General features: G+C 39.8%; 2 protein-coding genes across 3 annotated transcripts in view; one reads left to right on the top strand and one right to left on the bottom strand.

The window, feature by feature from the left end:
• Positions 1-16: 16 nt before the first annotated feature.
• mns1 (meiosis-specific nuclear structural 1) overlaps positions 17-23,449 on the top strand; it is a 34,335-nt gene continuing 10,902 nt past the window's right edge. The window contains exons 1-8 of one of the 2 annotated variants that reach the window (XM_048562938.2): positions 17-133; positions 1,321-1,519; positions 3,965-4,186; positions 14,721-14,848; positions 15,980-16,082; positions 16,810-17,039; positions 18,551-18,767; positions 18,870-18,977. In XM_048562938.2, coding sequence (XP_048418895.1) covers positions 1,352-1,519; positions 3,965-4,186; positions 14,721-14,848; positions 15,980-16,082; positions 16,810-17,039; positions 18,551-18,767; positions 18,870-18,977 — 1,176 coding nt within the window. In that variant the 5' untranslated portion in view covers positions 17-133; positions 1,321-1,351. The remainder of the gene's footprint in view (positions 134-1,320; positions 1,520-3,964; positions 4,187-14,720; positions 14,849-15,979; positions 16,083-16,809; positions 17,040-18,550; positions 18,768-18,869; positions 18,978-23,449) is intronic. The other variant, XM_048562939.2, reaches the window with a different exon arrangement.
• tex9 (testis expressed 9) overlaps positions 11,912-23,449 on the bottom strand; it is a 128,776-nt gene continuing 117,238 nt past the window's right edge. Inside the window, exon 12 of the mRNA XM_059639215.1 lies at positions 11,912-12,404. Within this exon, the coding sequence (XP_059495198.1) occupies positions 12,384-12,404 (21 nt within the window). The 3' untranslated portion in view covers positions 11,912-12,383. The remainder of the gene's footprint in view (positions 12,405-23,449) is intronic.

The following is a 23,449-nucleotide window of genomic DNA, read 5'->3' as shown; positions in this document are numbered from 1 at the left end:
TTGAGTAGTCAGAAAAGGCGCCGAAAGGCGTTTCCAGGGTAACCGTCCTCGCTTCGGTGGAGAGTTTGGCTGTTTGTAGCTGTCGAAATTATAATTTATAAAACACGGTTGTACACTATCACTTAGAAAAATGGTAAGAATTGATGGGAGGGGGGAATGTCGCAAATATGTATGTACAGTTCACGGGTTCTGGCACTTGTTGATTGTTAACTGGAATTACTGCATGGCCCTATCAAGATCTCAAAATTATTTTATGAACGTTAGTGCTAACGCTTTTATATAGTGAGCATATTTTAAGTATCTGTTGCAGTAGGCAGCTAGTGCCCTCTGGTGACAGTGTGCGAAGATTCGGAAGTCTTCCCCACAGATGTTGCTGAGATTTACCAGCAAGCTCTGTTTGTGTGAGAGAAAGTTGGGGTTGTTTTATCACAAGAGCCATGGTCCTGCTGCCCGAATCTTACCTGAATTTCTGTGATGGGGAGACCAGCTAAGGCACGTTTCTAATCCAAAGCCAAACAAAAAGTTGTACCAGGAATCTGTAAAGCTCACCTACTCTTTGGACAAGCCTACCTTGATCAAGGGAGGTCGTGCGCATGATGATGAAGAAATGTCGAGGGTGTACCTGGTTCTCAAAATAATGTGCTTTTCTATTTTCCCCAATATTCAATCTTAAAAAGTGATTAAGAAAATACATATTTCAGGAAGGGTGACCAACATCTTGGTAACAGAAGTGTTCAAGATGCAAAGGGGTAAGGGTGTGAGTTGTGATGTTCAGGAGAGAACACCAAAATGCACTCTTGGGATGTATGAAGAGCTAAGATCAAGAACATATTTTGGAGGCAAGGGGGAGATTAGGTATTAGGAAGAGTGAGTATATGTGTATATATGTGAAAAATATCACATTGGAAATTTTTGTGAGTTAAAAGTTCATGTCAGCATAGATCAGAGAGGTGTTGGTGATGCTGACAATGCAGTACCATCATTTTTATTTAAAAATTCTCAGATCAGATACTTTAGCAATTCACCACAGAGTTTTACCGCCAAACAATCCCTTTCCTGGACAACTCTAGCATAACTTGGAACCATTAGCTTGAACTAATTAGATACATTCATCTTTGATGAGCTGTTATGATTGTTTAATTTACAAGTAAGTTTTCTTCAGCAAGCAGGCCATGCTAACTATGATCATATCAAGGCAGTGGAGTAGGCAGAGCACAGGGCCTCGTCCGCTCGACCTGCTTTTCTTTTTATTTCTTCTAAATTTTTGCTTCTGCTTACTTTCTGGGGAATGTTCGGTCGTGGTGGCATTGATGGCGTCAGCATTGCGGTACGTGGCTTTATTGGGGTCTGGATGAGGAATCATGAAATCATGTGGTGGTGGCTGGTGACCCAGAGCAGGACTGGCAGCAGCAAGGGGACTGATAAGCCCAGAGTGTGGCCCAGACTGGCGGTAACGAGGCATCTGGTGAGCCCAGAGCAGGACTCTGGCAGTGATGTTGGGGAGTCGGCTGGCGGAGGGGTAAGCACAAAAGTTGACATCAGTGCACGTGAAAGATGATGCTTGAGGAGTGGCAACATTGGCATTGGTGGTGACTGGTGTTGGCAGCACCAAAGTGGTTGCAGAAGGGTTAAGATCTTTTTACCTATATCTTTTTTCTAAATTACTCTTAAACTGTTCAAAATGGTGCCGGATCATGGTCGCAGTGGAAGATTTTCACTGTATTTTACACTGTAAAGTACGCTTGACAGTAAAACCATTCATTCAAATGTGATTAGTATCTGATAGCACTTGGGCAACAGGGTTTTGATTGAAATATATGTTGGGAGATTAGCATTAAAAGTGTTAGAATATGTCTGGAGCTGTAAAAGCAAGGGTGAAGATTTCAGGATACGGGGCACTCTCAAGCAATCATAATTTACGTGTAGGTTCTAATTTAAGTTGTCAAATAAGATAGTATGATTTCTGCCTCAACCACTTACTTAAGTTGCTTCTTGTTGGATAGACCAGGATGGCAGCTTTTGCAGCTTCAGAGTATTTTGGTTATATTTCCTCAGAATGTATCTGCCAGTTTCTGGATGAGATTCACTCTTGTCTTGAGCTTGATTCTGGTGTACTGGAGATGTTATAAGCAGGTCAATGTATGGTCAAGAATGATAAACTGTTTTGGGATTGTGAGTTTTCAGTCACAGAAGTGAATGCGAAATTCTTTCCTATTTCCAGATGCGACGTTTTCTTGTCCTCCTTAAAAAATGATGCAGGTTGACATACTCACATGCCGGAACTTTAAACTAAACCATGCACTCAACTAAAATTCCATGTTTATTACTGGAACACATAACACTCAACAATCTGATGACAGATTGCCCTCTTAATAGTGCACCATCTGGCTGACTGTGGATATCACCAACTGTACACTAATAAAACCTGTGATCTCATCACTCCTGTTAATTTAACATAGAACGTAGAAAAGTACAGCACAGTACAGGCCCTTCGGCCCACGATGTTGTGCCGTGGAATAATCCTAATCCAAAAATAAAATAACCTAACCTACATTCCCCTCAATTCACTGCTGTCCATGTGCATGTCCAGCAGTCGCTTAAATGTCACTAATGACTCCGCTTCCACGACTACCACTGGCAAACTATTCCATGCGCTCACAACTCTGACCTTCCATGGAAATTCTGAACACCATCATTAAGATGAGGGTGGGCTAGGGTGATGTGGTAACTTGTACCACGTGTGGAATTAGAGGAATTGCTCAAATTGTGACAATGGCTATCCAAGCCAGATCATTGCCCACATACTGAACAAATGCCCTCAGAGAGCCTTTCTTGGTGGCACCACACTCTTCACACTGTGTCAGTAAAGCCTTTGAAGGGATTGTCAACCTTGATATCAATTTACCCCTTTTTCTCCAGACATATTTATTAAAAACAACCCTCACTCTTGGTGGCAGTTTCACTTTCATGATTCCTCATCTCTGATTTCCCCAACTAAGGCAGTATTTTGGATTGCAAACCTGAAGTTTGGGTCAAATAGAGATCACAAGCCTGTAATGTGTGGGAGAGTTTACAGAGGGCATTCCATTGAAAACACTTGGTGCAGCATCATCCTTTAACCACCACTTTTTATTGAACCACTTGCCTACAAATTTGTGCTTACATAAGGATTTCCTTTAATTTTTACTTGTTGCTTCTTAGTCTGCTGCTTCAACCTTGGCAAAGACTACAAATAGGAGATAACATGTTGTGAAGCTAGATGAACACAGCAAGCCAAGCAGCATCAGAGGAGCAGGAAAGTTTGACATTTCAGGTTGGGACCCTTCAGAAAAAAAAAGAAGGGCCCCGACCTGAAACGTCAAACTTTGCTGCTCCTTGATGCTGCTTGGCCTGCTGTGTTCATCCATCTTCACACTGTGTTATCTTAGATTCTCCAGCATCGGCAGTTCCTACTATCCCCAGCTACATATAGAACGTTTTTTGATGCTCTCTAAGGCTGGGGATTTTGTCTCCGAATGGTTAACTTTGGTTTATTTGGTCTTTTAATATTTCCTCTCACAATTTTCCACTTGCACCACTGATATACTTCACAGATTCATTATGAAATTATGAAAATGACCTATTGGCTAAAAATCATGTGCTTTTAGCAGACTTCTGGTAGGATTTGAATCTGTCCCTGACTACTAAGAACTAGTCTTTAGACAAAATAATGGGTCCGAATGACTATTTCAGTTTGTTTGTGCTGTCTGCTTGGAGGATCCTGGTTTGGATACGACACATCTTTGTGCCAGAAGTTGATATCCACTTGTAAACAGTTAAATTCTTATTAATCCAGGGAATGATTTGAATTACAGATACCATTCAAATGAATTTTGACATCTGAAGTTGACTTAATTTATTTTCTGTATCTGTATTTGGAAGAAATTCTTTATGTAATGTACACTCCTTTCTTTATAATTAACAGGCTTCTTATTGCCCAACTAAATTTGTGAAAAATCAAGAGAGCCTACCATTGGAAGATGAGATTGATGATAATTCAGTGTTTGCAAGTTTTCTTCAAAAATTGGAAAAAGAAAAATCAATATTGCCTAGATTGAGATCTGATGAATTGGCACCAATGAAGTACTTCCAAAGGATAATAAATGATATAGAACAGGAGAAACTGATGGAAGAAGCAATTATAAAGGTAAAGAATTTGTTAATGTTCTTCATTATTGTTTAGCTGTTTTAATATAGAGGGACTGTGCCAGTTGTCTCAAGTAGGGATCTCTTAATGTTTATTAAGGAATTCTGTTCTAAAATAAAACCTCATTCTCTTTAAGTATTCAGGCACATATCATTGTTATTCTGTTTTCAACACAGCATTCAGCTTCTGGTCAGTAATCGGGGTTGGCGGGGTGGGCATGTGTTTAAAATAACTAACTCTTGAGTAATCTGCACTCCTGAAACACATGTAAGCGAAAGGGTACCAAGGAAAGAAAGAGGAGATTAGAAGGATGACCAAGATGGCTTTTGCTGTTTTGAGATGTGAAGAATAAAGAGATTTCAGAAAGCAGTCAGACAGTGGGACCACCTAGGAAGTCAAAGGAAAGGAATGCATATAAGTGAAGGGAGCAACATTTTATGGAGGACATTTCTCTTGCAGGAAATTGCAAAAATAGGTGTTTCAGGACTTTGAAAATATGTAAATAGACAAAGATCTTAAATGTCATGTGTTAGGGAATGAGAGCCATTGTAATTCAGCAAAGATGGTTCTGATGGTTATGCAGTATTTGGTGCAAGGCAGGATATTCCTGACCACATTTTATGCAGTTTGGACTTTGTAAATGTTAGTGGTTTTATTGATAGACAAGCTCAGTTTTTGGTCAAACAACTGTTGGTCTGATGAATCACAGCACCAGTTTGATGGCTGAACTACTTAAAGTCCAGGACTTGAGGAAAATGCATTTTGTTATTTGGAATAAATATTTCAAGATTACACACTTCTCTTGTCTTGATATCTTAAAATTATCCTAATGTCCTGGGCCTCAGGTCCAAATACTTTCCCCTGCTATGTTAATGACCTTCCCTCCATAGTAAAGTTAGAATGTGCGATTATTAGCAAATATATACAATGTTCAATACCTTGCATGATTCCTCGGATACTAAATCAATCCATGAGCAAATGCAACAAGACCTGTATATTTTTCTGGATTGGGCTGATAAGAGCACATATCGTTTTAACTCCACAAACATGATCCAACAAGACAGAATTTGATCGGTCAAGACATTACTCTGAGAAAAGAGCCAAAGAATGGCTGTTGCCTGTTTTATTGACTTGAAACTGTGCGTGCACCTGTTCTTTGTCTGTAAATGTCCTGGATGCATACAAATTGGGGAATGACGGCAATCACCTGGGGATAAAATTCAGGCTGAAGATCAGGGCATTGCTGAAGAAGACTGTCCAAGAAAGTATGACAGATCAATGCCTCACAGAGACTAAACAGCCAGACAGAACCTAACTGAATAAAAACCAAAAGAACTGCGGATGCTGTAAATTGGGAACAAAAACAAAGTTGCTGGAAAACCTCAGCAGGTCTAGCAGCATCTGTGAAAGACAAAACAGAGTTAACATTTTGGGTCCGGTGACCCTTCCTTGGAACAGTTCTGAGGTATAACTTTTCACTTGATAGTGAGACTTACCATTGAATGCTAGGCTTCAAAGCCCTCAGAGGATTAAGTGGAGGAAGAAGTGAGAATGGTTGCTTTTTCAAAAACATTCTTGCTGATTCATGGGCATTTCTAGTCTGTTAAATAAAAGTAAGATATTCAGTTTATGTTTGGATCTTGAATTATTTTTGTCTCTCTTTCTTACAAAGCGCGTGTTAGGTATGAGATTTTTACTTTTTTTTAAATAACAAAGTGTAAAAGAATGGGAATTGCTCAAGTAGAAAGAGGAAGGATACTGCAGTGATTAACTTAAATATGATAGAGACAGCAGGTTGGGTGATGTGTTGCAGTTACAACATGTGGGAATTGCTGGACAGCAATGTAATCTACAGTGAATATGGTTGTCGGATGCAAGTTGAGCTGAAGTTTGAGGTGAAGACATTGCATCATGTCGGGGAAGGGGTGAGTTACCCGGACAGTTAGTTCCAAGAGGCAGATTCATCCCTTAGATTATGTAATGTAAATTTGGCCTGTGATCAGATGGAAAGGTAACATTGGAGGTGAGATAACAAAGTGTAGAGCTGGATGAACACAGCAGGCCAACCAGTGTCTTAGGAGCACAAAAGCTGACGTTTCGGGCCTAGACTCTTCATCTGAATGGTTTAGGCCCAAAACGACAGCTTTTGTGCTCCTAAGATGCTGCTTGGCCTGCTGTGTTCAACCAGCTCCATACTTCGTTATCTCGGATTTTCCAGCGTCTGCAGTTCTCATTATCTCTAACATTGGAGGTGAGGCAGGTATGGGGGATCTAAGGCTTACTTCTCGGAGGCTAAGTGGAGAGAGGAAGTAAACACGATAACTGCCGCTGGAGAAAAAATAATATGGAAAAAAATGGGACTAAAGGCTAATAAGCCCCCTGGGCCTGATGGATTGCATCCTAGGATTTTAAAGGAAGTAGCTGCAGAGATGTGGATGTGATGGTAGTAATTTTCTGAGAATCCTTAATCTGGAATTTTCTCCACTAATTATGGAACATTTTTATTCAAAAAAGGAGAGAAACGACTCGTAACCATAGATTAGTTAGCTTAACATCTGTCATTGGGCAAATGTTCAAGACCATTGTAAAGGATGTAATAGCGAAACGTTTAGAAACATACAATATAACCAGCAGAGTTAGCATGGCTTTATGATGAGGAAATCAAGTCTCAAAGGTTTATCAGAATTCTTTGAGCAGGTAATAGGCAGAATAGATAAAGGGAAACCAATAGATGTAATTTATTTGTATTTCCAAAAGGCATTCCTATATTACCACATAAGGCTACTTAATAAGAGACCATGCTGTTGGGGATTGTATATTAGCATGGATAGAAGATGGGCTGATTAATAGAAGATAGAGTTGGGATGAAGAGGGCACTTCCAGGTGGTAACCTGCATCTAGTGGAGTGCAATAAGGATCAGTGCTGCGTCCACAATTATATAAGATATATATTAAGGACTAGGATGAGGGAAGTAAATGTATTCTTGTCAAGTTTGAGGATGACTGAAAAACAGGTAGGGAGGCAAGTAGTGAGGATGACACAGAGTCTTGAGAAGAATAGATACAGGGTAAATGAGATGGAATATCATATGGGAAAATGTGATGTTATACACTTTGGCAGGATGGATATATAATATGAATATTATTGAAATGGAGGGAGACTACAGATAACTCCATCACTGAGGGATTTGAGGGATCCTTATGCATGAATCGTAGAAAGCTAGAGTTCAAGTTCAGCAGATAATAGGGAAGGCAAGTGGTCAGTTGGCCTTTATTTCAAAGGAAGTGAAGTATATAAACAGGTTTTGTTAATACTACAAAAGACACTATTTAGGCAATACCTTTAATATTGTACAGTTTTGGTTCCCTTATCTAAGGAAAGATATATTGGCATTGGATCTGTCTAGAGAAGATTCACTAGGTTGATCCCAGTCTGTGTGGATTTTGTTATGAGGAGAGTTTGAACAGGTTGAGCTTCTACTCATATGAAGTTTAGAAGAATGAGAGGTAGCTTTACGAAACAAGATTCTTAGGCGGTTCATTAGGGTAGATACAAAGACATTGTTTCCCCTTGTGTGAGAATCTAGGATCAGAGACCATAATGTCAGAGTCAGGATCTTCCACTTATGATAGAAATGAGAAATTTCTTGTCTTAAATGTTCGTGAATCTGAGGAATATTTTACTGTAGAAGGCTGTCAAAGTTGAGTTTTTAAGTATATTCAAGGTTGAGGAAGACATTTTTAATCAGTTGAGGAATTAAGGGTTATGATAATAAGATAGAAAAGTGGAGTTGAGGATTATCAGATCAGCCATGATCTCATTGAACTCCATGAACCAAATGGCCTACTTATGTTTTCATGTCTTATTGTTTTCCATCCAAGTGTCTGTATATTAGAGATCAGCATGGTAACCAGCAAGGTGAGAGGAATCCTACAGAATCACCTTTTGATTGTTCTATCAGCAGTAACATATAAATGTTTCAGTATGCGTAGATTGCCAAATTGCTCTGAAATCCTCGAGTGTTCTTTAAGACAGCATTAAACCTTCAAGAAGCAAAGCTTTATACACCTTTTCCAGCAGTCTGATGTGCTTTGAGGGAGATTGGATATGTGAGTTGCTCATCGTACATCTCCCTAATTTGAATGGCAGTGTGCTCTCTTTAAAATCTGACATATATTTGCAAGGAAAGTTTTACTTTATATGTGGAATCTTCACTGATTCCATATTTTCACATGTGGGTCTAAGTATGGAATGACATGTGCAAGCCATGCTCTGGGATATTTCCTGCTTGTAGAATTTAGTCTCAATATTGTCCACTTTAGAATGCAATATCTTGACTGCATCACTCCGTGTCACGATTCAAGAATATCTGACGTCTGAGGCTATTTGCACTCAAACAGCTACATTTTTTGTGAGAAATGAGCATTACTTGGTCATTATAACTTTCTTCATCTTTTGGATGTCTGAAAAGACTGATCATCTCTCACATGGGTGTGACTTAATGAGTTTTATTCATTATTCATTCATTGGATGAGGGTGTTGCTGGCTAGGCAGCATTTATTACCCATCCCTAAATGCCTACAGGGCAGATAAGAGTCAACCACATTGCTGTGTGTCTGGTGTCACAAGTAGACCAGACCAGGTAAGGATGGCAGTTTCCTTCCCTAAAGGACATTAATGAACCAGATGGGTTTTCCCCAACAATCAACAATGGATTCACGATCATCATTACACCCTTAATTCCAAATATTTATTGAATTCAGATTCTACCATCTGCCATGGTGGGATTCAAACTCGGATCCCCAGAACATTATCTGGAGCTGTGGATTAACCGTCTAGTGATAATACCGCTTGGCCGTCACCTCCCACTTAATGAGTTCCAACAGTGAAAGTTATACTACAGCGGACATTAACAGTGCAAGTTAACATATATTTACAAAAGTAAAAGGTTATTTATGATTTTTCACCATTGCTGCCAATGTATGTACTTTTTTCCTCTCCCTCCTACTACATCTAAGAGCAGTCCCAGTTTCCACATTGGGATGTAAAAGCAAAGGAAGTTATACACTGGAGGAGGTGGAATTGTGAAAGGTTAAAGATTATATAAGTAAAAAGAATTATCCCATTTCAGTGTTCCTTTATAAATCTTGAGTTCAAGTGGTGTTGCAGCTGATTGTAAGCTGTTTTTTCCCCTTCTGGAGGTCATCTCTTCTCAAGCTTCAAGCCAGAATGGGTTCTGTGGTACTTGAAACTCCTTTCAATTAAAATTCTCCATGTCTATGATATATTACAAGGTATAACAGTAATAGAGTACGTGATTTGATTTGGAAATGAGAGAGAGAGAGAGAGAGATGCTGTTACATTCTGTGCAAGGAGTCCCTTTTGATGTTACTGGTAGTTTGCAGACTCTCCAGCATGTTCCTGTTTGTTTAAAAAAAAACTTTGCTGCTTTCTTACATGTCAAAAAGATGTCTGCTATTATGTGACTGACTTTCAATACTAATTCATAATTTTTGAACATCTCTTTCAAATCTCTGAAATGTCTCTGCTCGAAGGAGAACAGCCCCAGCCTCTCTGTAACTGGAATTCCTTGCCAGATTTTTCTTTTGAAAAAGACAGTATAATGCTGTAGCAATCTAACGTTGCTTTGATCTGTTCCTCATTGTTTCTATGCCAGATATTGAAGGCAGAGTGACCTAAGAACACCACTTGTAGGTGGTGCAACGGCAGAAGTAAAGCTTGCATCATTCTCAAGTGATGTTAAGTAGCTGCCGGTTTAAGATGAACATAAAATGAGGTACTCTGTATGACAAAATAAAAATAATTTGTTTTGTTTTGAAGTCATCTCTGTTTTGTAGCATCCACCTCCTCTCACTGACTCTCACTCACCTGTGACCTCACTATCTTGTCCCAGGCTTATCATCACACCTGTGGAGAAATGATACCAACTCTTGGCACAGGTATCTACTTCCTGCTCGTGGTCATGTTCAACAGTCATTTTGTGTTCTAGTTAATCACTGTGAATATTAAAAGGCTCCTCAATATGAAATAGAAATGAGATGTAACATGTGTTATTGTGTTTTAAAAATTAAATTTAAAAGATGATTTATGTGAGAGAGCTGTATGATACTGAGAATTAAATGCATGAAATACTAGAATCTGAGACTTTTTCTTATTGTAGTAGACTGGAAGTACAACCACAGTGACTGACCAAAATTTAATGACTTGAGGAATTATTTAGACCACGTCAGATATTACAAAAGATATGGTCTTTAAAACTCGTAACTTTCACCTAATCTTATTGATTTTGATTGACTTTCATTTGCACTTGTTTTTGACATTGTTGAAATTGACAATTTTGGTGTCATCTTTCCAATGCATTGTGAGTGAGATGTAAATTATTTAATCTGAAACTAGTCATCATTTCTTTGAATATCTGTGACATAAAATTTGATCATTGATCTGATTGTACTTTGGGTAATCCATGTCTTGTCAAAAAAAACTGAAATAACTTCAACTACAACTTTACCAACTACCAACTTTACCAATCCTGGCCAATAAAAATATTTTAATACTTAACCTTATTTTTACCTAACTCTTAAGCAACCTGCATTGGAATTTCATGACCCACTTATAAAATTTCATTATACACACAGATGGAACTACCCTCAGACCACCGTCCGTTCCTTATGGCTGATATGAGGTGATGTCCATTTCATCACTTAGACTTTGTTTTTGAAGTAATAACACTTGGATGAGGTTTTTGATTCAGCTTCTGAGTAGGCTCTTATGTATAACTCTTCAGTTGCAAGTCTTTTTTTTTAGTCCTTTTTAAACTAAATATATAAACTTCATTCTCTTTGCCTTCATCCTTTTCAGTTATATTTTCAAAAATTGTATCCGATAATTGCACTTCCAATTCATATCTCTGTATCATAGACTTCTTTCCTTCCTGTCTAATTTTGTGGCCCTGAGACCTAGTCATGACACTGTCAGGAAACAAACCAGAATGTTCTTTTTTGACAACGTTACAGTTTCTTCTACCTCCATTTGTTGTTCAACCACCCTTGTTTGAGCCTGAAGAGTCATTTCCCAAAATATAGTTAATTCCTTCTGTAAAGAATTTATTTCTCTACTCTATCCTTCAATTTACCAAGCCACTCTCTAGTCAAACTTTGTATAATGAAACATGTTCATAACCTCCATTAATACCTCCAATTAATATTTTCTCCTTCACAAACTGCTCTGGAAGACAAATAGTGTCATCAGCCAGCATCAGTGGCTGACGTGCTCCAGTGTCTCTTCGTATCTTTCTTGATTTGCATCCTTGAGTCAAAGCATAAGGAAATAGCTCCCCTTTTGAGATAAAACAGTCAGAACCACGACTAGTCTGATTTTCTTTGCCCATCTTGGAATAAGAATTTTCATGACTGTCCTGAGCCATTTCTTTCTTTATTAATAGCACTTTACAAGGAAATATGTTCTATTTGTACCATGGCTACTCTGCCTTCCTTGCCTTTTGCTTCCTTATCTGAAGTCTCCTTAAACTTTCCTATTACTGCAATTTATTCTAGTTTAATATCTCAAAATAGCCTTTGCTGTGTCCAATGTTATAGCAATGAAAGCATTGATTCTTTTTAATCACTTACTACTTTATTACTTTGACATCCTTCTGTATGTTTTCTAAAACTCGTACAATTCCATTTGCAAATATTAACTAAATTAAGAATAAAAACGTATATAATTGATCAGTATTATAGTTTGACTGCACATGTTATCCTGCAAGACTATGTTTATTTATGGTGCGTTTAATCCATTGACCCATCTACATCCTTACAAGATAATTGACATGCAGCAAATCTTTGTAGCTTCATAAAGCACACTTTTGCTGATGGCTGAAGAGACCAGTCTTTGAGAGGCATGATCTGGCACAGGTGTAACATTTGAAATGGTTATCGAGTGTCCTTGTATGTTGTTTTCAATGTTTGTGGCTGGGGCCAACCGGTATCAACTTTGACCAGACCACATCTCTCGCAGCTGCCAAATTGTTATTTAGAGCCTTCATCTCACTCTGGCAAGCATCCTTGAAGCAGAGCTTTGGATATATCTAGTGGTCTTCTGGCTCCAGTTGCCTTGCTTTATTGAAAGATTTTTGTATACTGATCCTGTTCTCAGCAAACTTTCATCTTCACTGTTTCAGGTGCATTTTGGGCTTCTCTGAAAAGGAGAAAAACAGAAATGCAACAGTACTGTTTAAGGCAAACCTCCCAAGTTATGTTAGCACTCATCACCAGCGGTGAGTTTGCTGGTTTGAGCATGTTTGCAGGGTAAAAGATAGACCTATACTCAAAAAATCTATGGATATATGTATTACATCAGGTCTTCCCACTTCTTCTAGCCAGTAGCCTTCCATGCTTTGGGATATTGGAGAGACGTAGGAAAAACATTTTCCTTTGTGATAATTCTGATCTTCTGCATGACAGTACTTATTTTAAGTTCATATAACCTAAAATTAGTATTTTGCATTTTGAAAAACAGCAAGAACTGGAAGTCTGAAGTAAAGTCAGAAAATGCTGGAGAAAAACTCAGTAGGTCAGTTGACATTGGTGGAGAGAGAAATGAGTTAGCATTTTGGATCAGTGCTCCTTCATCAGAGAATGATCACTATGCTCCAATGAAAGTTCTTTTGACCTGAAAATTTTAGATGGTTTGAATGCTTGTCTGTTTGTTTATATACTGTCTGAAGGATAGTGTTTTCTTATATTTTCATATTTGGGGAAGTGCAGTCTGCAATCTTCTTTTATAGCTACCATTAGAATAGACATTTGATGATGAAAGGAGGATAAATTATAATGCTTCCTTTATTTAAAAAGTACAGATTTTTAACCTTCTAAATTTATACTATCGGTATGGAGTATTTTGAACAGAAGAATAATAAAAAATTTAAACTCTGTAATTATTGGCCTAGCATCTTAAGGACTCCTACTGGGCAGATAGAAAGATGATTGTGGTTATTGGAGGTCCGTCATCTCAACTCCAGGACATCTCTGCAGGAGTTCCTCAGGAATGATATCTTAAAGTGAACCAATTTTAGCTGCTTCATCAATGACCTTCTTTCTATTGTAAGATCAGAAGTGGGGATGTTCGCCAAAGATTGGTGCTGAACATTGTGTGTTCATGACTGCTCAGTTATTGAAGCAGTCCACATTCAAAACCAACAAGGTCCTGACAATACCCAGGCTAGGCTGACAATTGGCAAGTAACATTCATTACACACAAATGCCAGGCAATAATAATCTACAATAAAAGACAATCTACCCAACCAACCCCTCCCCCTGCTGACATTCAATGGTGTTATCATCACTGAATCCCCTGCTATCAATATCCTGGGGGTTACTATTGATTGGAAGCTCAGCTGGATTTGTTGTATAAATACAGTGGCTACAAGAGTAGGTTGAAGCTAGGAATACTGCAGTGAGTAATGCAACTCCTAATTCAGATGGAGAAAGTGCTCTTGAGTGGCTTATCAGTTTGAAAATCTGAATGTGTCATTTAACTTATTAATATCTAGTTGTTGGAAAGGGTCCCTTAGTTGGTGAAACTGTAAAGCTACAGAATTGTTTGCATCAGCAAAAGGGATAAAATAATTTGTTTGATTTCCCAATGTAATTTATCAGTTCGATCTTGAATTATTCTACTTCCCATTGATCAAGTTGCATGATAAAGAATGGTCAGTACTGATGTGAAAAATCCTCAGCGGCCAGTGAAGACGTGGAGGGGACAGGGAGAAAAAATCCAAATGATAGCAACCCAATTTTATTTCTGTGTCTCCAGTGCATTAATGGGATGCTTTACAGAAAATATGCTGCTGCTTTCTAATATTCCTCTTTACTGATGTAATGAATTCGACTATCCCTTTCTTAGGCATTAAGGGGGAAGAAAATCATGTGAAGCATAAACATGGACCTGTTGGCTGAAGCAGCCTGTTTCCATGTTATAAACACTTTGTAATTCTGCTAGGTGAAGGTTACAAGACTCACTTTTTAAAAGAAAATGAAAGTCAGGAGAAAAAAATGTAATGAAACCTCAATATTCTTACCTTAGTAGATTTTAGAAATTGGTGGATAATTTAAATACCAAGTATGGTCATGCCTGAATGGAACACCAGTCCCTAGGCATGAAGAAAAGGACAATTTACCAAATAATTTTGAGTTCAGTTTTCAGGTTGAGTTATTTCAGCTGAGGGAGATTGGTGTCATGTAATGCAGTGTTGCCTTTCTCAAAGCTTTATGCTGGGTAAATTCAAGTAAAGAACTATGAAGATGGGTAATGGAATGCTGATACCAAGTTCTGCTACATAAATATTTCAATTTAACTTGTTATTTGATAAAACAAAATGTAGTTCAAGTGCAGATGTATAAAATTAAATTGTATTGACCATTAGTAAAATTCTAGAAGAGCTTGTTTTCTATTGGTTAACATATTTAATTCTCAAGCTTTACTGTGCCTGACTATTTCTAATATTTGTAATAGGCAGAAAAAAGAAAACTATTGAAGGCAAAACAACTAGAACAAGAGGAGAGAATTGCTAAGGAACTAGAAAGAATAAAGTATGAAAAACTAAAGGACGAAAAATTGAGACAGCAAGTCAGAGAAAACAGGTAACAAGTAGAAGCATGTCAAATTTATATATTACCTCATCACATTGCTAGAAATACCGCACAACTCATTAGCTTTGAAAGGCAATTTGCTGTTGTGAATTTTAAGGTACTGTCTAAGGAATGTATTTTCTTTTAAGAGTGATCAGAAACACATTCTTACAATGATATTGGATGTAAAATAAATCTATATTTTTCCTTTCCCAGATGAGCCTTGACCACAAAGCTAGATTATGAAAGTGAATGTCACCATAATCCTAAAGGACCATATGCTGCTGTTTCAGTAGCGAGGGAGAGAAAAAGAGATGACTGGTGGTGGGCTTAACCCTTGGGTGACCGTCCCTCGGCTGAAGGGCAAGGTTGAGGACGCAGAGAGCTTGTGGTGGCCTTACACAGTGGGAATTGAATTTCACTGTTAGTGACACTCTTCCATCACAAGCCAGCTATCAAGCCAATTGAATTTACTGGCCCCAGTGCTAGATTATTGATTGATTCATGAATAAGTATTAAGTGTAAGTTTTTGGCTCTTTCAATGAGCTGTCTAATCTGGGTATTTCCATCATTTTCTGATTTTAATTCAGATTAGCAACCTCTGCAGTATTTGCTTTTTACTCAAGTGGGTCATAGTAGTGCTGTTGCCATTTATAGATTTTTTTTAAAAAACTTGTTCCATTGCCTCCTGCTTTGTGTTACACAATCATCCCTTTTGACGTTTAATCACTCCTACAATCCCCTCATTTCAGGCCTTCATGTTTCAATCACATTGTCTTTTATGCTTCAAAAATCGAGCAGGTACAAGCCTTGCTCATCGAACCTTTTGTTGTAAGACAACCTGCCCATTTCTGATATTATTCTAGTAAACTTTATCTGAACTGCGTATACATCCTTCATTGAACAAAGAGACCAATATTGTGCACAGTTCTCCACCTGTAATCTCAGCACTGCCCTCTGAAACATTCACTGGAGACTTGTTTGTTGGCTATGACTATTGCGACATGGGACTAAATCATTTTCGATGAAAGACAAATAAAATTCAGCCCAATATACCATTTCAATATGAAACTAGTGTGACTATTCCATGTGATTACTTTTACTTTTGTTAGTAATTCTTGTGTTTCTGCATAACTAACTTAGCATTGAGCTTCGTGATTTGGAAGCCAAGTTGAAGGCTGCTTATGTGAACAAAGAAAGAGCTGTTCAGATAGCTGAAAAAGAAGCAAATCGTTTAGAAAAGATTGTAAGTACTGTGTTTACGTGTTAGCAGTTTAGTGAGAATAGCTCAGAAATAGCTTTTGTGTTACAAGGGTAGAAAACACATAATTTTATTCCTTTACTGACTACCTGTTTATGCATACATATTATGTGGTATGCTTCTTTGTAAGCTGCTGGCAAATCCAGGGAATTATTCCAATTTATTTTCAAAAGGTTTTGGGTTGCATATTCTATCAATGTATCGTAGACCATATTAATTCCATGCATTGCTGTATGAAATGCTAAATCTTAAATAATTCTACTCACCTGACCTTTTTGTGATTTTAACTTTTTTAAAACTTTAATCTTACTTGCAATTTATTTTAACTAATTCATCCCCTATGAAACCTTCATGAGATTAAAATATTTTCCAATTTTTCTCCATCACCACAGTCTGTTCTGGAAATTGAACTTCCAATTCCACACACCTGTGATACAGGCTCCAAAACGTAGTCTAACAGTAATCAGGACAAATAAACTGCAAATTTTCATATTTTGATGAAGTGCTACTCAATTAAAACTCTGGCGGTTTTTGTTTTCTTGCTAAATCTGCTTCTATAATGCCTAAAGATTTGGATTGTGCACAATCTATAACCACATTCAATAAACCTGATTCTTATCATAAGCTAAAGTGTGGTCTATGTGGAGAGGGTGGGACAGGCAATGATTGCTGTAGGTTCTGGAGTCATATGTATAGTTATCATTTTCACTAGAAACGAGAGGCTGAGATTGCAAAATTGATGAAGGAAGAGCATGAAAAAGCCACTACAGAGGAGTTGAAGGAGGAACAGAAACGCCATGAAAAAGCTGTAAAGTATCAGAAGGAGCTCGAACTGCAACTTGATCAAAATGAACAAAAGAGACAGGAAGCATATGATGAATTCCTAAAAGATAAACTAAGAGTTGATGAAATCGTAAGAAAGATCTATGAAGAAGATCAGAGGTAAATGTAATTTATGTAATTAAATGTAATTTAAATGTAATAAATGTAAATGTAAATGTAAACTAATTAGCATATCTTGAGTTTTATCCATAATATAGTTTTATTAAACTAAATGTATCTTCTCTCTCTCTCACGCTCTCTCTCTCTCTCCCCCTCCCTCCCTCCCTCTCTCTCCCCGTCCCCCCTCCCTCTCCTGGCCTCCCATCCCTCCTCCATGGATGTAATTTCCTATAATGCCATAGTCTTTTAAAGCCTCTTGTACTGTTAATGTGCATCTGGATGTCACTTGAATTTAAAGAGAGTAATCACTGCATTTAGTGGAAGCAAATGGATATGATTGTCCTTGAGAAAGGGTCATAAATTAATGTTAACACTTGAGCTTTTTTGTCCTCTAACATTGTCTATCAAGTATATTTATAATGAGCTTCTCACTAGGCAATGAATCAGCTGTGCTAAATAGCTGATATCAGTTTGGACAGCAGTTCAAATACTCTGGTTGAACTTGACAAATGCTAGTTGACTTGGCAATTACTAGTTGAAAAGGTGGAAAATATCATCCAAAATTACTGCTCCTGATTTCTATCCAAAGACTTCTTGAAAATGTGGGCATGTGGACAGTGGATAGGAACAAGTTCAGACTTGGTACGTGATGAATATTTGAGTGGTCAGTGGCTCTATATTCAGAGAAGTGACAAAGCATGGATACTGTGAGCATGCAAGTAGGTGTGAAATGAGGAAGTGCTGAGAGCAAGTGAGCAGCTCTGAGATGTAGCCTCGTCCAATCTGTGTGCCAGATGCCTGTCCCCGCACACAGTGTTCCTGCCGTAGTCTTTCAGTGCTAGTTGCCAGTGTTCCTGCAATGCAGACCTTTTCGCCCTAAGAGCCTACAAGTGAATTACACAGGTACTACGATGGTTGTGAGTAGTTGGCAAATGCTGGATGCCAAGGTCTGTGGATAAGGGATCCGTTTAGTTGGTGCCCAGAGATGCTGTACAGTGCCGATCAATGTGGAAGCTGTTTACTACCAACAGCAAGCTGAAGTTGCCAGATACCCATTCAGATTTCCTTCGAGAGATTTCTCGTCGTGTAACTTGTTTAGTAAGATAGGAATCTGAACATTCATGGGGAGAGCTGTAATGTTCAGAAGGTGTTTAACAAGCAATAATCCCTCCTAATTGACAACTTGCTGCTGCCAGCAAGAAATTCTGCTCAGTGCTCAGCAAAGGCAAAACGTTTGCACCAAAATGCTCCTGATGTTGAGGTAGGCCTCGTTGGACTTCTCATCTGATCCTGCCGCGGCGCTCAGATTGCTATGAGATTCTTCTCTTGAGAATTGATCACATTATCTCTTTACAAACAAATAATAAGTCCAGCACCTTTCAAATCTGTGCTGCAGTGCTGACTAAGTTGCCAACTTTTAATATTTGTGCCCCTTAATGATATTAGTTTGTGATATTAGAATTGGACCACTGGATGAGACCACAGCTATTTAACTCATTTGTGCTGCACAGGGACAGACAGCTGAAGATGGAAAAGAGGAGGGAAACTCAGAAGTACATTGAGGAATTCCAGAAGCAACGAGCTGAATGGAAGCAAATGGAACGTGAAAGAATGGAAGCAGAGAACAGAAAAGTTAAGGAATTCGCTAGTGCACAACAAAACAGGGAGGATGACCGAATGGCCAAAGTTCGAGAACGAGACGAACAGAAAAATATGTTGTACAAAAAGGTAACAAATTTGTTTACAACATCAGTCTCCATATATATCTCCTAAATACGCTAACTTTTAAATTCCAATTTCTAACAAGTAACTGGCTGTTTTTCACTATAGCTTGCTGCTGAAATTGAGAAAGAACGGCATGAACGTGAAGAACTCGAAAATGTCCGGCAAGAACTGTACCTTGAAAAAGCAGAAGAGGCTCGCAGGCAGCAAGCAATAGTCAGTATCCAAAAGACTTTATCATAATCTTGTTTCTTAAAGTAAAATACTTCATGGATAAGTATATGGATAATGATGGGATAGTGTAGGGGGAGGGGCTTAGATTGGTTCACAGGTTGGCGCAACATCGAGGGTCAAAGGGCCTGTTCTGCGCTGTATTGTTCTATGTTCTATGTTCTAAAAGTTGCTTTGTTTCTGGCAGTAAAAGTATTGAGCTGGTGCGTTGAAAACATATAATAATTATCTTATGCTGCACTTGAAAAATTGGTATCAAATTGAGCCTGATGTGCATGTATCTTTTACTATCCTTGGTATTTTCATCTCCAGGAAATATTTGTTTTGTTTAACTCATGTCAACTCAGATCATAGTCCAGTATTTGTATCTTAACATCATTTTTAATTTATTAGGAAATGCAGGTTCAGATAATAATTGTTATAAATCTTCATTATATCGGCATGGGAGATTTTAGTGGACATCACATGAGTGAAAAGATTTCCTCTTCTTTTTAAAATAACTTTCTTCAATGACAATATAAGAATAGTAATTGTAGTGCAACAATTACAAGGGTAATGACGTGGATTTTGCAATCAGCAGTGAAGGAAGGGTACTTGCAATTTGTTGTCATCAGCAATCATTTCTTAATGAGAATGATTGCCCGTACAGGAAATTCTGTGTCATTGGTCATGAGTTCTTTGGCTCCTTTCATGGTTGAGGAGTCCGATCCTAGAGCTGCATCTCCGACTGCACGTTTGGCAAGTGTTTCTGGGAGGTGGAAGTGGTCCTTGGCCTTGAGATCATTGACCTCGCTTTTTCACATTCCTTTTCTGTACTTCCTCTTGAGGATGTGTGTTCTCTAGAAATCCTGTCCCTTCGTACAAGAATTCCCTCCAAGTTGGTTTCTTCTAAGTGAGGGTTTCCCATACGGTGACATCTATGTTATATTCCTTGAGGGAATGCCTTCAGGGCGTCTTTGAAATGCTTCGTTGGTCGTCATCTAGTTTGAGTGTCTGCCTTAATCTGAGCGAGGAAGGTTTGCATTGGTATCCGGAACTTAGGCATCCTAAGCATGTGGCTAGCCCAACGGAGTTGGTTTTGATTGATTGTAGACTTAGTGTTGGCCCTTTCAGCTGCTTCAAAGGTGCTGATGTTAGTATGGCTATTCTCCCAGCTGATGCAGAGAATCCATCATAAATAGCGTTGATAGTATTTCTGAAGAGTCTTGAGGCGGCATCTAGACATAGTCCAAGTTTTAGAGCCATACAGATGAGCAGGAAGGATGACTAACTTGTATACAAGGATCTTGGGTATAAGCACGGATGTCATGGTGATCAAAAACTCTCATCCTTAGGTTGCCAAAGGCAACGCTTGCATGCAGTATTGAATTTCCGTATTGATGTCATCCATCGATGAGAGGTAGCTTCCAGAGTAGATGAAATGTTTCATGTTTGGGAGGATTTTACCATTAATCTTAACCGGAGGGATGGACAAATTGCTAAATAATTTGAGTTGTTGTGAGGTTGAGGCGGAGACCACCGTGGTATGCTTTCATGAAGGCATTAAATGAGGCTTGAAGATTCTGTTCTGAGAGAGCAGAAAATCTCTGCTGGAATCCCATCTACTCCTGCAGGTTTTCCATTCTTCATGTGTCTAATTGCAGTTTTCACTTACGTCAGACCAGGATCATCTTTGATGGGGAGTTGGGGGATTTCCTCAAACATGATCTCGTCAATGAATGACTGTATCATGGTTTGGGATATTTTTGAAGTGTTCTCTTCATTAGATGCTGATGTTTTCTCTCTCTCTCAAAAGAGTTCAATCCTTACTCTGCACCAACTAACCCTAACCCTCCACTCCAATCCCAACCTCACCATCAAACCCGCAGACAAGGGAGGCGCAGTTGTAGTATGGCACACTGACCTTTATATTGCTGAGGCCAGATGCCAACTCTCCGACACCTCCTCCTACCGCCCCCTGGATCATGACCCCACCCCCGAGCACCAAACCATCATCTCCCAAACCATTCAGAATCTCATCACCTCAGGTGACCTCTCACCTAAAGCTTCTAACCTCATTGTTCCCTAACCCCGCACCGCCCGCTTTTACCTCCTTCCCAAAATTCACAAACCCGCCTGCCCCGGTCGACCCATTGTCTCCGCCTGCTCCTGCCCCATCAAACTCATTTCCACCTATCTGGACTCCATTTTCTCCCCCTTGGTCCAGGAACTCCCTACCTATGTCCATGACACCACCCATGCCCTCCACCTTCAGAACTTCCAATTCCCTGGTCCATAACACCTCATTTTCACCGTGGTCGTCCAGTCCCTACACACCTGCATTCCCCATGCAGATGGCCTAAAGGCTATCCGCTTCTTCCTGTCCCGCAGACCCGACCAGTCCCCCTTCACCGACACCCTCATCTGCTTAGCCGAACTCGTCCTCACCCTCAACAACTTCTCTTTTAATTCCTCCCACTTCCTACAGACAAAGGGGATGGCCGTGGGTACCTGCATGGGCCCAAGTTATGCCTGCCTCTTTGTAGGTTATGTGGAACAGTCCCTCTTCTGCACCGACACTGGCCCCAAAGCCCACCTCTTCCTCCGTTACGTTAATGACTGTATCGGCGCCGCCTCATGCTCCCAAGAGGAGCTTGAACAGTTCATCCACTTCACCAACACCTTCCACCCCAACCATAAGTTCACCTGGACCATCTCCAACACATCCCTCACCTTCCTGAACCTCTCTGTCTCCTTCTCAGGTAACCACCTAGAAACCGATGTCCATTTCAAGCCCACCGACTCCCACAGCTGCTTTAGAATACACCTCCTCCCAACTACCTTCCTGCAAAATTTCCATCCCCTATTCCCAATTCCATCGCCTCCGCCACATCTGCTCCCAGGATGAGGCATTCCACTCCCATACATCTCAGATGTCTTGTTCTTCAAGGACCACAACACCCCACCCCCCCCCGGCATTTCCCGCAACTCATCCCTCACACCCCGCCCCCGCAATAACCGCCAAAAGAGGATCCCCCTCGTTCTCGCATACCACCCCACCAACCTCAGCATACAACACATCATCCTCCGACACTTCTGCCATCTACAATCCAACCCCACCACTAAAGACATTTTACCAACTCCACCCTTGTCTGCCTTTCAGAGAGACCACTCTCTCCAGGACTCCCTTGTCCGCTCCACACTCCCCTTCAACCCCACCATACCAGCAGGAAGTGCTACACTTGCCCCAACATGACTTTCCACATCAAGCAGATGTTCACCTGCACATCTGCCAATGTGGTATACTGCATCCGCTGTACCCGTTGTGGCTACCTCTACACTGGGGAAACCAACGGAGGCTTGGGGACCGCTTTGCAGAACGCCTATGCTCGGTTCGCAATAAACAACTGCACCTCCCAGTCGCAAACCATTTTAACTCCCCCTCCCATTCTTTAGACGACATGTCCATCCTGGGCCTCCTGCAGTGCCATAATGATGCCACCCAAAGGTTGCAGGAACAGCAACACATATTCCGCTTTGATACCATTGGGCTGCAAGGTTCCCATGTGGATTTCACAAGCTTCAAAATCTCCCCTCCCCCCACTGCAAAAACCAGCCCAGCTTGTGCCCGCCTCCCTAACCTGTTCCTCCTCTCACCTATCCCCTCCTCCCACCTCAAGCCGCACCTCCATTTCCTGCCTACTAACCTCATCCCGCCCCCTTGACCTGTCCGTCCTTCCTGGACTGACCTATCCCCTCCCTACCTCCCCACTTATATTCTCCTCTCCACCTATCTTCTCCTGTATCCATCTTCGGTCCGCCTTCCCCTCTCTCCCTATTTGTTTCAGAACCCTCTCCCCATCCCCCTTTTCTGATGAAGGGTCTAGGCCCGAAATGTCAGCTTTTGTGCTCCTAAGATGCTGCTTGACCTGCTGTGTTCATCCAGCCCCACACTTTGTTATCTAAGGCAAAGCTGTGAAGAAACTCCAGGTGTCAGGTGTCGTGCTTTGCTAGCAAGGTGTTTCACTGTTGATTCGTGATTTCTGTCATTGTTCTTTATAACTCTACCTTAGATAAGTTCTTGTTAGATATGTTCTCCTCTTTGCCTCACTGTTTTGATAGGTATGAAGAGCATTCATTTTCTTGATGAGATCTTAGCTGTTGTGGTTGTTTCTCAATAAACAATAAAATTAACTGTTTGGAGATTTTGGTGAAGCCATTGTTTGAAGTTCAGTAGTTTGCTTAGCTCTTGAAGCTGTTCAAAATTGAGCTTGTTTCTGAACTGTTTCTTCATCTTTAGCTGCATTTGGTGGCATTTGATGGACATAGAGAAGCTGATGAACCAGTGCAGCAATTCAGCAGTTGTCTGCACTGGTCATCGCTTTGGTGATGCAGACATCCTTTTGGTCTTGGGTTTGAGGAATGGCAAAGTCAATCATGTGCTCGTTTTTTGATCACGGATGCCTCCAAAAAGTCTT

The sequence above is a fragment of the Stegostoma tigrinum genome, chromosome 33 (assembly GCF_030684315.1).
Source record: "Stegostoma tigrinum isolate sSteTig4 chromosome 33, sSteTig4.hap1, whole genome shotgun sequence".
Lineage (NCBI taxonomy): Eukaryota > Metazoa > Chordata > Chondrichthyes > Orectolobiformes > Stegostomatidae > Stegostoma > Stegostoma tigrinum.
The sequence above is the reverse complement of the archived record's forward strand: the minus strand, read 5'-3'. Positions and strand labels throughout refer to the sequence as shown.